The sequence below is a fragment of the Myxocyprinus asiaticus genome, chromosome 17 (assembly GCF_019703515.2).
Source record: "Myxocyprinus asiaticus isolate MX2 ecotype Aquarium Trade chromosome 17, UBuf_Myxa_2, whole genome shotgun sequence".
In the NCBI taxonomy this organism is placed as follows: domain Eukaryota; kingdom Metazoa; phylum Chordata; class Actinopteri; order Cypriniformes; family Catostomidae; genus Myxocyprinus; species Myxocyprinus asiaticus.
The window spans coordinates 33,365,273-33,381,997 of record NC_059360.1 but is presented as its reverse complement, the minus strand read 5'-3'; the positions used below and the strand labels follow the sequence as shown (position 1 = coordinate 33,381,997).

Sequence of the window (16,725 nt, the reverse complement as noted above, 5' to 3'; positions counted from 1 at the left end):
GTGTAGCCTAGTGAACCAAACTGAGAGACCATTTTGAAGGCTCAGGAAACCTTTGCAGGTGTTTTGATTTGATTAGCTGATTGACATGTCACCATATTCTAATTTTTTGAGATAGTGAATTGGTGGGTTTTTGTTAAATGTGAGCCAAAATCATCACAATTAAAAGAACCAAAGACTTAAACTACTTCAGTCTGTGTGCACTGAATTTATTTAATACACGAGTTTCACAATTTGAGTTGAATTACTGAAATAAATGAACTTTTCCACGACATTCTAATTTATTGAGATGCACCTGTACACACAACAATATACAAATATTGCACAATATAGATTACACATTATTCAATAAAAATTAAAAATATATAAAAAAGTATATATAGTAGTCTATATAGAATGTACAGTAGGTTGTATTGTACTGTATTGACATTCAGGATGTCAGTTGATAGTGAGTTGTTAAGAGAGAATATAATATATAATAATATAATTTATGACAGTCCAGTGTGAGATATAAGAGTAGAGTAATAAAGTGCAGTGCTGATGTATTTTGATTGTGGGAGATCAAGAGTTCAAAAGTCTGATTGCTTGGGGGAAGAAGCTGTCAGGAATCGGCTGGTGTGGGTCCTGATGCTGCGATATCGCCTGCCTGATGTTAGCAGTGAGAGCAGCCCATGGCTCGGGTGGCTGGAGTCTCTGATGATCCTCCGAGCTTTTTTCACACACCGCCTGGTATATATTTCCTGGAGGGAGGGAAGCTCACCTCCAATGATGTGTCTGGCAGTTCGCACCACCCTTTGAAGTGTTTTGCGGTTGTGGGCGGTGCTATTGCCGTACCAGGCGGAGATGCAGCCAGTCAGGATGCTCTCTACAGTGCAGGTGTAGAACCGTGTGAGGATGTGGCGGTTCATTCCAAACTTCCTCAGCCGTCTTAGGAAGAAGAGGCGCTGATGAGCCTTCTTCACAACGACGACTTCAGTGTGGATGGACCATGTGAGTTCCTCAGTGATGTGGACACCCAGGAACTTGAAGCTGCTGACTCTCTCCACTGGTGCTCCATTGATGGTGATGGGACTGTGTTCTCTATCTTTTCTTCTAAAGTCCACCACTAGCTCCTTTGTCTTACTGACGTTGAGGGAGAGGTTGTGCTCCTGATGTCTCATTAAAACATGTTACAAATGTACAGATGGGACAAGAACTTGTTTAAGGATGTCTCATTAAAACATGTTACAAATGTACAGATGGGACAAGAATGAAGTGCATTTGTGTTTTCAGAGAATGGGAATATAAAAATCAGGCTGACATTTTGAGGCTTTTATCTCAGTTTATTGCACAGGTCTCTGGGATACTCCATTCTGATCAATGGCGCCATCTAGCGGTCTGTTATTTCTGGCATACTACCATGCTACTCATTCATACATTTTTGGATAAAGACAAATTAGGCTGGTCATCTGGGTATTGCCAGTTATATTTCCTACTTCTCAGATCACTTTGCAATCTCTACAAGTAAGATAATAAAATAATTTCAATGCAAATTAGTATTTTATGTCCATTTATTAATTAAGTAAGTGGCCGTGTAATAAGTGGGATAATGTAATAACTCAGCTTCGCTTTGGGGTCCTGCTCAATCTGTCTGGGTATATTTTGTGATAACAAAATTACTGTACATTATCCTTTACATAAACAAAAAGTGCTGTGTATCCTGTATAACCAAAACCAGAGCGAGAGGGACTTTATAAAATGTCCAAGTCAAAACAGTCAAATGGTGAGAACCAGAAATGGCTGTGTACATCAAACAATTAAGCTTAAACAGTTCATGTTTATCTTCTCACCTTCAAAATATCTGGGTTATTTGCCATCCTGAGCAGCTTGCATGCCTTTCCCAGGCCAATGCCATACAGAGATGGAAGGTAGTCGCAGCCAGAGAGGATGCACATGTAACGAAACTTCTCCTCTGTGAAGACGTTGCCTAGCGACTTGCAGCGGCCCAGATGACACTTGTCAATCTCCAGGCCATTACCCTGTTTATCCATCTTTAAAATCACCTGCAATAAAAGATAACAAATAAAACTTCCAGCTGTGCATAAAGCAGAATCTAAATGTAGTCACATTCTGATATTCTTTATTTGTATATCTCTGTTTGTGGTTCCATCAAATTGGTTTATTTTGTGTTTTAAACAGTTCTAAACAATACCCTGCAGTTCACTGCCTGGCCAAAAAAAAAAAATTGCATACCCTAATATTTCATTGGACCGTCTTTAGCTTTGATTACGGCGCGCATTCGTCGTGGCAATATTTCGAAAACCTTATGAAACGTCATAATATTTATTTCCATCCATAGTTGCATTAATTTTTGGCCGAGATCTTGTATTGATGACAGGAGAGTCGAACCAGTCCATAAAGTCTTCTCCAGCACATCCCAAAGACTTTCAATGGGGTTAAGGACAGAACTCTGTGGTGGCCAATTCATGTGTGAAAATTATTCCTCATGCTCCCTGAACCACTCTTTCACAATTTGAGCCTGATGAATCTTGGCATTGTCGTCCTGGAATATGCCTGTGCCGTCAGCGGAAAAAAAATAGAATGATGGGATAACCTGGTCATTCAGTACATTCAGGTAGTCAGCTGACTTCATTTTATTGCTGCATAACGTTGCTGAGCCTAGACGTGACCAATTGAAGCAACCCCAGATCATAACACTGCCTCCAGAGCCTTGTACAGTGGGCACTTTGCATGATGGGTGCATCGCTTCATGCACTTCCCTTCTTACCCTGACGTGCCCATCACTTTGGAATAGGGTAAATCTGTACTCATCAGACCACATGACCTTTTTCCATTGCTCCACAGTCCAATCTTTATGCTCCCTAGCAAATGGACTCTATGCACGGTCACTTCCGCATTTTTGCCTCAGGGGGCACACTTACTTCCGGCGCAGTACCGGAAACCATTTCTTCCTACGCTGATAAATGCTGTCGAGACAACTCAGGGGAAAATTACTTTTCACACACGTTATTTACACAAGTTTCTGCGGATGACATTGGACAATATCCATCACACATTGAAACATAGAGCTGTTTCTCCATCCAGTAAAAAGAAGTGGTTTAACAACGTGTATTTTAAGATATTTCGATCTCGAGGGTGAATATTCACAAGCCATAGACCAGCACAGGCTTAGCAAAGTCCCTGTTTCCGACTGTATTACACATTATTTTTGCTAGATAAAGTATAGCCCTCTGTGATAAGTTAATATAATATGATCATTTTTTTTCTGATTAACATTTTATTGGTTGCTCCTTCAGCATGACACATAACACAACAAAACATTAATGTACAGAGTCAACCTTTATCCCCCTTAAACCATTATTTCTCTTCCCCCCCTCCCAATCCCCAACCCCCAGCAAACATCCCTGTGGCCAAGCCCAAGTACACATGCAGATAAAAAAATTGTTTTAAATAAAATAAATAAACATTATATATATAAATAATAATAAATACACACATTTAAAACTATAAGTCCCTCTCAGCCCCTCCCCGAGAGCCCTCCAAAAATAACAAGTAACAGCCCCACTTTTTTTCAAACAACTCCTGGTTACCTAGCCTTCTATGCGACACCTCCTCAAATGCCGCCACCCTGCCCATCTCTGTGCACCACTCCTGAAATGAGGGCGCACCAGCCGACTTCCATCCCCTAAGGATGACCTGTCTGCCAGTCATAACACTGGCTAGGACCCAATTTTTTATGTGCTTATCCCCTATATTTATGACCGCCCTATCGCCTAAAATACAGAGTCTGGGGCAAAATGAAATTTGAGCACCCAATACATCACACATAAAACTCTGAACCCTCAACCAAAATTCTTGGATCTTAACACACCAGCAAAAAACATGGGTTGTGTCTCCATCTTCTGACTGGCATCGCCAGCAGGTGGGTGTGTCTTTAAAACCAAGCCTATACAATCTAAAGGGGGTCCAATAGAATCTATGTAAAATCTTAAATTGCATAAGGCGCATCCTTGCATCTCTAGATGTAGACTTGATGTTTTTTAGAATCCTAGCCCACACTCCCTCCTCCAATACCAAGTTTAAATCTTTCTCCTATAATCTCTTGAGAGAAGTTGAAGCTCCGTCCCCCAGACTCTGAATTAGCAGAGTCTGGGGGTCACTTATGCCTCATGACCTTTTCCAAAAGCAGTAATCACCACTCCCAGAGTATCTGCCACTTTAGGGAATATAATAGGATAATTGATACTACTCCAGCTTCACAGCAAATGCTGGAGTGAATGGTAATATATTTCTTAACATAGTGACTATGTTACAATTTGTCTAATAGTGGTCAATATTAGTTTATTGTATTGTATTTATGCAGTATAATATAATTTCTGCTTAAAGTAAAATTTACATTAATAAAAATCATGTCCCGTTTCTAAGAGATTTGTCATGTGCCTGTGCAGGGATCTGCCGAACTGAAGAGAACACTGATGATGCTTTTGAGAAACGAAAAAAAAAAAAATTCTCCTTTTTTTCTTTTATTTGCAAACCCAAAAAGTTTACAATGACGCAGTAATTTGACACAAATATAGATTAAATTGTGTGTTAACACTTTATAATAAGGTTCCATTCACAAATATGCATTAATGCATTAGGTATCGTGATCAAACAATTAACAATGTATATTTTTACAATATTTATTCATCTTTGTCAGTATTAGTTAATAAAAATAGAATTGTTCATTGTTAGTTCATAGTTAACTAATGTTAACATATACAACTTTTGATTTTTAAAATCTATTAGTATGTTGAAATTAACATTAAGATTAATAAATGCTGTAAAAGTATTGTTCATTGTTAATTCATGTTAACTAATGTTGTTAACTAATGTTAACAAATAACCTTATTGTAAAGTGTTACCATTTGTGTTATTGTATCATTCTTTTTATTTATGAATATTGTGGTGTGATATTACAAATTATATGAATAAAAACGAATTAATCCTCAACTAAGTTTGTTTTTCTCAGTAGTGCTTTACTCATGTGAAATCTCATGCTTTGACTAGGGGTAAATATAATAATTTACAAAAACATCAGTACTGTGTGTGTTCTCAGTGATGTTTCGTCGATCTGCAGATGGCTCCAAAACCTTAGCTGAGTAACGGAGCAACTGTCCCACATAGTTTTCAGGTGATTGTTTGTGCTCTCGAATCACTTGTTGCTGTATTTCTCACTTGTAAATCACTGTACAATCTCTGGATGTAAATACTCTGTACACAGAGAAAGCCTTAAACAACGGTATAGCAGTGCTCGGCCATTCTGCAAGCTTCAAAACTTATGTATTTACACTTTTGGAGTTCATTACTTTTGGAGTTCATTATTGGAGATTTTAATACTTTTACTAAATAAAATCACATTTGTTGTGATAAACTGCTTTACTTTAGAAAGAATAGTAGTTTGCTATAACTCTTAATACTTTCACGTTAGCTGGATACGATACCAGAAGATTGTTAGCCCCCTGAGATTTGACCGGAAATACAAAGGCTACGTTCCATGCATAGAGTCCATTGAAGTCATTTTTTCTGATTAGCCTCACTAACAAGTGGCTTTCTTGTGGTCACACAGCTGTTTAGTCCCAATCCTGTAAATTCTCGTTGCATTGTGCATGTGGAAATGCTCTTTCACTATTAAACATAGTCGTGAGTTCTACTGCCGATTTTTTACAATGTGACTTTACCAAGCGTTTTAGTGACCCTCTGATAACGATCATTCAAGATTTTTTTCTGACCACATTTCTTCCTCGAAAATGACGGTTCACCACTATTCTTCCAGGTTTTAATAATGCCTTTGACAGTTCTTAACCCAATTCCAGTGATTTCCGCAATCTCCTTTGTTGTTTTCTTTGCTTGATGCAGGCCAATAATTTGCCCCTTCAGAAACACAGTAACATCTTTTCCACGACCATGGGATAAGTCTTCCAACATTGTTTAAGAAATGAGAAGCCTGATATGGTAGAATGGGATAAACTTAAAAAGATATTGGAATTGTATGGGTTTGGGAGTAAGTTTATTGGATGAAATTACTTTATAGACACCCGTTAGCGGCAGTACAAACAAATGGATTCATTTCAGATTATTTTACTCTGGATAGGGGCACCCGGCAGGGTTGCCCCTTTTCCCCATTATTGTTCTGTCTTGCCCTGGAACCATTAGCAGCCGCAATAAGAAAGGAGGATGATTTTCCAGGGGTGATGGTGGCAGGTGTGGCGCATAAGCTTTTGCTTTACACAGATGATATTTTATTATTCGTCTCCGACCCTTCTAGATCTATGCCTTGCCTCCACGGAATTATTCATTCCTTTTCTAAGTTCTCAGGATACAGAGTAAATTGGTCTAAATCTGAAGCTTTGGCTCTGACAGCATACTGCCCAGTAACGACTTTTCAGCCGGGCACCTTCCAGTGGCCCAGACAGTGCATTAAATATTTGGGCATTTTATTCCCAGCAAATTTGTGTGATTTAGTTAGTTAATTTTGACCCCTTAATAAAAAGGTTTTCGAGCGATGTGGGCAGGTCGGCTTCATTACATTTATCTATGATTGGGAAGGTTAATGTTTTTAAAATGAATTGTATTCCAAAATTTAACTACCCGTTACAATTTTTCCCTGTAGATGTCCCCCTCTCTTATTCAAGCAATTTGATAGCATAGCGAAGTCCTTCATTTGGAATGGTAAGCGTCCCAGATTACATTTCAATAAGTTACATAGGCCAATTGACAAAGGTGGGCTAGGCCTACCCAAGATTTTGTTTTATTATTATTTGTTCGGTCTCAGACATTTGGTTCATTGGTCGCTTCCACCTGAGAGAGCCCCTCTCTGGATTTGTATAGAACAGGAAGTTATCTCACATTTGCACGCGGTATGGACAAAAGTGTCCAGAGTGTTTAACTCGGACATTTATTTAAATGTTGCCTCGAGCATATGGCAGGACCCAAAATCATGTCTTAATAAGTCCCCTTTCTGCTGGTCAGAGTGGATTGTGAGGTAGGTTAATACGCTCGGTGACCTATATGAGAGTGGAGTGTTGAGATATTTTGAAAATTTGGTTCAACATTTTGGGATTCCCAGATCTCAGTTTTATAGCTATTTACAGCTGCGCCACCTGCTCTGTACTATTTTTGGGAGTATCAATTATTACACCCCCCTAAAGCAGCAAATACTCTGGGAATGGTTATTAATGCTTTTGGAAAAGTGTATTCCAAACACAAAAGTGTATTACTCCCTGCTAATTCAGAGTCTGGGGGATGGAACTTTAACTTCTATCAAGAGATTATAGGAGAAAGATTTCAACTTGGTATTGGAGGAGGGAGTGTGGGCTAGGATTCTAAAAAAACATCAAGTCTGCATCTAGAGATTCAAGGATGCACCTTATGCAATTCAAGATTTTATATAGATTTTATTGGACCCCATCTAGATTGTATAGGCTTGGTCTTAAAGACACCCACCTGCTGGCGATGCCAATCGGAGGATGGAGACATGGCCCATGTTTTTTGGTGGTGTACTGAGATCCAGGAATTCTGGTTGAAGGTACAGAGTTTTGTGTGTGACGTGTTGGGCACTCGGGTTTCGTTTTGCCCCAGACTATGTTTTGGGCTATGGGGGCGGTCATCGATGTGGGGAATAGTCACATAGAGAATTGGGTTCTGACCAGTGTGATGATCGCCAGGCAGATTATTTTGAGGGGTTGGAGGTCAGCTGGTGCACCCCATTTCGGGAGTGGTGCATGGAGATGGGGAGGGTGGCAGCTTTTGAAGAGGTGTCATTTGGAAGACGAGGCAACTTGGATTTGTTTGTTGGGAAATGGAGCAACTATTTAGAGTTTTTGGAGGGCTCTCGGGGTGGGGTGTGGAGAGAGTAGTATAGTTTTAATTGAGTATGATTATATATATATATAATTATTTTTTTTTTTTTTTTGTTTGTTTGCTTTTTTTGTGTGTGTTTTTACTTATGTGTGACCACGGGGATGTTTGTTGGGGGTTGGGGCGGGGTGGTTGTGGGGTTTAAATGTTGATTGCGTATATATATATATGTTTCTTTATTATTGTAAGAATTAATAAAAAATGTTAATTACAACAAAAAAATGAGAAGCTACACACTGCATCAGTTAGGGTTAAAAGTATTGTTGCCAGCTGAAACATATTAATCATTGCAATAATGATCCAATCATAGGCTCTTAAGTATCTGCTTATTAAAATCCAAATGGTGACTTTTGTTTTTTTGGACAGGCAATATATTTACAGAATGAAAGTAAAAGAGCAGCTGTCATGGCTGGCAGAGCAAAGTCAGAACCACCCAGTGATTCAGGGGTTAAGTCAAATCAAGCATGACATTAGAAAATCTTTATTTTTTATTAAATATCTGCAAGGGTCAGAAAATGTTTTAACTATGTCAAATAATTTTTTCCAAATTGCAGGTGGTCAACAGCCAGTCTACAAGAAATGGCAAGTATACTGTGTGTATATATATATATATATACACACACACACACACACACACACACACACGAGTTGTCGATTGAGAACAAAGGTACCTTTTTGCATCCAAATGCCAACAGGTCTGAGTCCTCTGTGATCACTGCCTGGGCAATACCAGATTTGTTAAGGAAAGCTAACTGGGCATCAGCTTCATATGGAGCGACCACACAGTCCACTCCACGTGTCCTGGCAGCCTAAAGACATGATGCAAAAAGATGCAAATTAAAATTAGGGAGATTCGAATGAAGAGAAACCCAATGAAGCAGAAAGAAGTAAGCACATAGAACACAAGCAGAAAATACTGATTATTACATTTTTAATATTGTATGATAATTACAGCCTCGACTCATTCCTAAACATTCATTAGTACAATAACAGCATTTGTTATTTGTCTGATTCCACTTTGAGAGATAGAGATGCACATTAATATCCAGTCCTACGGATATCATGATAATGCACCATGAGGTGCAATGATCTCACCTTGATGACATCATGTGCCATGGATGGAGTTATGTTAACACAGCGAGTGAAACAGTCTCTGGCTTCTGATATCTTTCCCTCCCGCAATAGCTGTTTGCCTTTCTGCAGATTTGCCTGTCGACGCCTGTTAGTAACAACATACAAGATATATTCCCAGTCCCAATCTATGTCATTCTAATTTACTATACAATTAATGTATTCCCATGACAATGTCACAGTTTCTAAACACACTTCTCTTGAAAAAAGTTCTTACTCTCGCCGGGTCCTCTCCACTTCCTGTTTGGAGGGCAAGTTACGTCCGTCAAACACTAAAATGGGCTTAACACCGAAAGAAAGAAGCATATCCACAAACTTCATACAGAAGGTCACATACCTGAATGACACACACAGCAAGACAAAATGTGAGGATAAAAAAATGCTCATTCAACAGAACATAAACATGTACAATGTGTGATTCTGGAAAATTATGCTGGAAATTACTGAACTGCTGAAATACAACAGAGTGGCTGTAATGTCATATATAAATATTGCATTCAAATAATTAATACAACTTACTGATCTGTAGGTTCCCCTTTCGCAAGTTTCTCTGCACACGAAAATGCCCCTTTATGGAGCCAGCAATATGTGTCCACTGCCACTGTCTGCCCCCGATACTTCTTCACATTTATGGGTTCTGAAGCATCTCTGATAAACTGCAACAGGCCTTGAATTCCCATTATTATGTCTGTCTGGAAGATGAGAGTATATGGTTGAAGCTATCTGTGTGACCCAATCAGAAGGGGAGAGAAAAACCTCTGAACATTGGTATTATGGTTATAGAGATATTACGTGAATGCATGCAGTACACAGGATTCACTGCACAACATCACAAAATCTTCAAATGTCAACATATTCACTTATCGTGCGTAGAAAAGACTAAAGTAAGAGAGATAAACATACATGTATACACTATAACTACTGGACTGCAGCAGTTTCTGCTCAATGCACTGATCAGAGAAGTACATTCAATCTGTTTTACTTCATATGTCTGCACGAGACTTTAACCGCCAAAATCATCCAAAACAAACTACACTAACAGCTGAAACAAACTAAAGCGACAGAAACGCAACGAATAACAATGTAGTTTGTAACTTATTCATACACAGGAGAAAAAAGTAGTAATCACTTACCGGGAGCTATTAGTCGTGTTGTAGTGCCTGAAATTTGATTTTAACCGGGTTCGACTTAAGCGGCAAAAAACTTTACGTCACGTCCAAGAACGCAGTCTGACTCAAACAGCCAATCACAGAGCCGAACTGAGGAAGAGGCGGGACAAGATAGTGCGTTGTTTTCTTTGTCAAGGACAGTGACACTACTACATTAAAAATGGAAAAGAGTCAGTAAAAGGAATATCAAGAAAACAAGCAAGAAAGGAAGCACCGTTATTTAATAAAATAAAATGTTGTATTCACCAAATGAATTTACATTTTACTGTTGCTATTCATATAAGAAAAAAACATTTAATTATATTTTTACATAGCCTTTACTATGTCAAAACTGCTTTTATCGTAACTTCTCGATCCCAGTTGGTGTAATAAGTTAGCAAGCAATAACAATTAATGTAATAGCAGTGTCAACACCAGTAATTGCAATAACATCATGAACGTATTTCTTACGGTATCCTAAAACTCTAAAGGACGCCTGGGGTGGACGACATGGCGAGTTCTAAAATTCGAAACAATTGTTCTCTATGAATGTACCTACAGCTCCGGAGGCTGCTCATTTCTGCCGCGCCACGGAGCGCAGCTATTCGAATATTTTCTATTAAATTCGACCCAAATCATTATCAATGGACATATATTATTTACTCTAGCCTTGTTCATTCTTTAAGAAGGGAAAAACCTTGGTAACTTTCGTGTGTACTGTCTGCCACGTGAACCTCATCGACCTGCCCTGTGTTTGATACCTGTGCCTCTAGCCGCGACGCGGCGTGGCGCTTCTCGTCCTGTATGCGACCGTCTTTAACTTTTTAACTTTTAATTCTGAATATTTTTACTTTATAATGCATGCCTCGGGTCTTTAGTGACCTGTGACCTCATTCCACCCCCTGTACCTCATCCATTTTTTGGAGTTATGCCCACACCTCTTTAGTATTCCTCAATCATTCTTAATAGTGTAAAAAAAAAAAAAAAAGAATGTATAACTGCTTAATTACCAAGAGTGTGTTGGTAATTAAAAAATACCCTAAATGTGTAAAGAAAAGTTTTTGTTGTTGTTGTTGTTTGTTTGTTTGTTTGTTTGTTTGTTTTTCCAAATATGTTTATGATTATTTCATATCTTTATGAAGTTTATTATAACAGGATATATATTTATTTGTGTATTACAAGAGAAATGAGTACTATATTCATACAAATAACCACTATGTCACATTGATTTTCTGTAACAATGGTGTATTATAAGTATTCCACATGGGTCTACACATACATAATATGCATGCTATTTCTTACTCAAGATGGCACTGATGTGTCAGTGATTTACATTTGAAATTGCTATTTGACAAAGAAGCAAGGTGGAAGTAAGCTATAGCAAGTGTAACACATGAACAGTATGATTTGCAATTGTCATTTGGGTGTACTACTGAAATTATGTAAATCCCCATTTACACCTGGTATTAAGATACATCCCTGGTGATCCGATCACATGTGGTCAGGCAAGACACAATGCTGTTTATACCTGGTGGCTAAATGTGTCTCCTGTGATCACTTGTGTTCAGATTTAGAGGGGAGGGTCTCTGAATCAAGCGCAACAAAGTCAGAAAAGACAACGAAAGCACGGAAAAAATGTTGCGCTGTTTCTCCCAGATGCAGCTCAGATTTAATCTAAGCACAAATTCAACATTTCGAGGAGAATTTTCCATTATTTTAGTGGATTTCCTATATTTACCTGAGCTTCAGATGTTTGTGATTCTCATCTCTCTAGTGGCATGTTGATATCAGACACACTGAAGAAGATCTGTGAAGTTCTCGTGCTTGTGTATGTATCCATTTTTTTAAATTTTCCGATCAGATGGTTATTTCCTTTTAAAGCCGCTCGTAACCAGCAAAGTTTGCTAGCCTGCTTAGCGTTGCTTATTCCTCTACGCTCATTGTTTTATTTTACCACACGCTTTATGCTTCATTTTTTTAGCTTTTATACTGTTTCAAATGTGTGTATATTACTGCGTGCACCAGTTTTCTTTCTTTTCTTTTCCTTTTTCTTTTTGTCTTCATCTCGCATTTTGACTGCGTGCATTCGTTTTCAGTGTGTTTTACACAGATTATTGCATCAATCTCAAACATCTGCTGATCAGGATCTAACACAGCAACAGCAAACAATTGCGTGAGGGATTCACATCGACCTCAAACCCTCGCCGCTCAAGAACAACCATAACAACAAAAACAATTGCGTTAAGTCATGGCATCCGCTCATAATATTGCTTCATGCATTGCATGCCACATGTTTACTATAGCTTCTTCCGGGAGTCGCGTGATGCCATGCGAGGGTCGGACGTGTGAACAGCGAGCTCTGCACACTTTGCTAGTTTTTAATTATTTTTGTGTCCTATACCGGTGAGATTCGATACACTCTGTTTCATATCTGTTCTATGAAAACAATATGTCAAAGAATTCAAAACCCTTTGGCTTTGGAGACACTAAAAGACACTTACGTGCTCAAGCTGATACCGCAGACAAGGGACTCAGTTTGGATGGTGCGAGAAATTCAACGTCAACTTTCGAACATGTCTGTGATGCTGATGAAGGTCGTAGTGGACTTGGAGGATCTTTCTGTAATACGCCGATTGATTATGGCGATGGATGCAAAATTTTCTGAGTTGGCTACAAGATTGTCGGACGTCGAGAAACGGATCGATTATCTGGAGTCACCGGAGAGGGAATTAGCTGCTAACCCTCTAGCGACCAAGGCAGATTGGCAGTGCATCTGGGAAAAACTGTAAGACCTTGAGAATCATAATCGACAAAACAATGTCCGAATTTTTGGAATTCCTGAGCATGAGGAAGGCAGAAATTCCTAGACAAGTTCTTCCCGAGTCTGCTTGACATAACAGGCCATAAGCTGGAAATCAAGCAAGCTCACAGGGTCCTGGCTCGGAGATTGGCTGAGGGAGACAGGCCCCGATCAATTCTGGCCAAATTTCTGAGATCATCCGATAAAGATCTCATGTTGCACGAAGCGAGGAGTAAAGGAAGGCTTTCTTGGAAGAACCACAACATTGTCTTGTTCCCAGACTTTGCGACAAGAGAGAAACGTGATTGATTCAAGGAATGCAAGAAACTCTTACATCAACGGAAGATTGCTTTTGCATTGATGTTTCCGGCCAAATTGAGAATAGATACTAAGGATGGCCACAAAGTATTTACATGCCCAAAACAATCTATGTCTTTCATAAAGTCATTGGAAAGAGTAAGTTATTTTGGTGATTTTCATGTTGCTCCCGAGTGAGCTTGACTCGCTGAACATTCACTTGACTGTTCAAGGAAACTGGGCGGCTTTTTTTTTGTTTCTTCTTGTGATGGTTCTGCCAAGCGGCTGGAGTCTGTTTTGTGGAATAACACTCCTTCGGGACAGTTATGGGTGAATCTGCTCGTTCTTTGTACTTGTGCCTCCTATTGGATGGAGTTTGTTTTGTGGACTATCTTTTTGCAGGACATTGAAAGGATTAGGTCATCTGCTGCATTTATGAAACAGCCGGCTCACTGAACATTCGTTTGACTGCCCGAGGAAACGGAAGGTTTTTATTTTTTTTTATTTTATATATATATATATATATATATATATATATATATATATATATATATATATATATATATGTGTGTGTGTGTGTGTGTGTGTGTGTGTGTGTGTGTGTGTGTGTGTGTGATGGTTCCACTAGAGGCTGGAGCTTGTTTTGGGGAAGAACACGTTCGGGACAGTATGTGGATGAATCTACACGTTCTTTGTGTTTATTCTGCCAATTGGCTGGAGTTTGTTTTATAGATTTTCTTCTGTTATGTAATTCTGTCTCACAAAATTTGTATAGAAGCACTGGACTTGAGCAATCCGATGGCAAAGTTGTCGCGGGGGCTCTTGTAGGCGTACATGGACTTTTTGAGTTAGAGGGATGGACGCAGGTTGGTGCTGTCGTGCGTGGGGTTAATGCACACATTTTTCTTTTTTCTGTTTGTTTGGTTCTGGGGGAAGTTCGGGGTTTGACTGTTGCACTAATGTTGGAAAGTGGTCTTTATAATCTTGTTTTTGATGCACAATCTATTTTTTCTAATATGTCAAAATGTCAGATGTTAATATGAGTGGATTATCTCTCTCCACGTGGAATGTGAATGGGTTGGGGCACCCCATAAAAAGAAGGAAAGTTATTTATTTTCTTAAACGTAAGAAATATGATATAGTGTTTCTTCAAGAAACGCATCTTTCCCCACAGGAAGTGCTGGCTCAAGTAAGAGCAGGGGAGTCATTACATTGATAAGTAAGCATCTTCAATTCAAATGTCTCAAACCGATTAAAGATAAATTAGGAAGAGTCATTATCGTTTTAGCAGAAATTCAGGGGCAAAGGTTGATTTTGGCTAATATTTACGCACCTAACTTTGATTATCAGGGCTTTTTATAGATCTTGTTGGGATGTTGCAAGCCAACAAGATATAATATTGGGAGGAGACTTTTTCTCCCCAATTTGGAATGCCCAATTCCCAATGTGCTCTAAGTCCTCCTGGTGGTGTAGTGACTCATCTCAATCTGGGTGGCGGAGGACGAATCTCTGTTGCCTCCGCGTCTGAGACCGTCAATCCACACATCTTATCACGTGGCTTGTTGAGCGCATTACCGCGGAGACATAGCTTGTGTGGAGGCTTCACGCCACTCTCCGCGGCATCCACGCACGACTCACCATGCACCCAACCGAGAGCGAACCACATTATAGCGACCACGAGGAGGTTCCCCATGTGACTCTACCCTCCCTAGCAACCGTGCCAATTTGGTTGCTTAGGAGGCCTGGCTGGAGTCACTCAGCATACCCTGGGATGAGACTTTAATCTTTTGATGGACTCCTTGATCATAATGAAGCAAAAGTGTTTAAGCCCCCTAAAGCAACATTGACACATCACAGGATATGTAAAAATCTTGGTCTTACAGATATTTGGAGACTTTTGAACCCATAATCAGTCCATAAGATCTATTCCAGAATAGATTTATATATATATATATAAGTTCCTCATTTCATCTGTTGTGGATTGCTCAATTGGAAACATTTTAGTCTCAGATCATGCCTTGGTGAGTTTAGGGGTGTTGCCACATACGGAGAAAAAGAAATCATATAGTTGGTGCTATAATGTATACCTTTTGCAAAATCTTGAATTCCAACAAATGTTAAAGGCTGAAATCAGTGTGTATATGGAGACCAACTGGTCCTCAGTATCCTCAGTGGGTGTGGCTTGGGAGGCACTTAAGGCGGTTCTTAGGGGTCAGATCATACAGTACGCCTCATTCATCAAAAAGTCCAAAGCACAAGAACTCGTGGAGTTGGAAGGGAGTATTAAAAGTGCCGAGGCAGAGCTGAAGCGCCGAATGTCGTCTGAGGGCCTCAGAGAATTGACCCGATTGAAATACAGATATAATATTATTTTGTCACAAAAGGTGGAGTTTTCAGGGCAAGACAGTCATACTTTGAGTCGGGGGACAAAGCAGGGAAGCTTTTGGCTAGATATATAAAACAGAGAGAGACTTTTTCTACCATTCCCTCAGTGAAATGATCATTCAGTGGCGAATGATCAGACTCCGGTCACTGCCATCTCACTTGATGCCGAAAAGGCGTTTGATATGGTCAGGGTTGGGAGGGTTATTTTTTAAATGTATTCCACTACAGATTACAGAATACATGCTGTAAAATGTAATTTGTAACATATTTCGTTAGATTACTCAAGGTCAGTAACGTATTCTAAATACTTTGGATTACATCCTCAGCACTGGTAGATTTTTTTAACCGGAGAAGTTAAGTTACACCTCGTTGTCTCGCATTTGCACTCGATGTGGACAAAAGTGTCCAGAGGGTTTCATTCGGATATTTATTTAAATGTTGCCTCGAGAAGGTGTTGATGCAATTTACAGTGAAATCTTTGGTGTTACTCAGAGGACAGGATATTAAGTCTTTTGAACTAATAATGCTTAATGCTAATAATGCTTAATGTGACACCGTCAGATACAATTACAAAATCTCTGTCATCTTTTGCGCTTGCTACAGTATATAGATCGCCATAGTTCCTTGTTGAATTTGCACATTTTCTATCAGATCTAGTAGTTACTGTGGATAGAGCTTTAATTGTTAGTGACTTCAACATTCACACAGATAAGAAAAATTACACATTGGGATTGACATTTATCAATATTCTAAACTCTCTTGGAGTCAGACAGAATGTGACAGGACCAGCTCATCACCATAATCATACACTAGATTTTATTCCGTCATATGGAGTTGATATTGATCCTATAGAAATTCTGCCACAGATCGATGACATCTCAGATCATTATCTCATCTCTTATATGCTGCGATCAGCTAATGTTACTCAATCTATACCATGCTATCATTCAGGTAGAACTACTCTTTTGACCACTAAAGATAGCATCACTAATAATCTTCCAGATTTATCTCAAATACTTAGTAAGCCAAATAGTTTAGAAGAACTTGAAGTAATATCAGAAAATATAA

At 39.1% G+C, this 16,725-nt stretch overlaps 1 protein-coding gene across 3 annotated transcripts in view; it reads right to left on the bottom strand.

Moving 5' to 3' along the window:
* The window catches only part of LOC127455580 (exonuclease 1-like), a 77,452-nt gene that overhangs the window by 10,060 nt on the left and 50,667 nt on the right, over window positions 1-16,725 (bottom strand). The window contains exons 1-6 of one of the 3 annotated variants that reach the window (XM_051723592.1): window positions 10,161-10,256; window positions 9,547-9,719; window positions 9,245-9,364; window positions 8,992-9,115; window positions 8,568-8,705; window positions 1,827-2,039 (exon numbers count right to left, since the gene is read on the bottom strand). In XM_051723592.1, coding sequence (XP_051579552.1) covers window positions 1,827-2,039; window positions 8,568-8,705; window positions 8,992-9,115; window positions 9,245-9,364; window positions 9,547-9,707 — 756 coding nt within the window. In that variant the 5' untranslated portion in view covers window positions 9,708-9,719; window positions 10,161-10,256. Of the gene's footprint in view, window positions 1-1,826; window positions 2,040-8,567; window positions 8,706-8,991; window positions 9,116-9,244; window positions 9,365-9,546; window positions 9,751-10,160; window positions 10,257-16,725 lie in introns of those variants that run through there. The other 2 variants (XM_051723594.1, XM_051723595.1) reach the window with 2 other exon arrangements.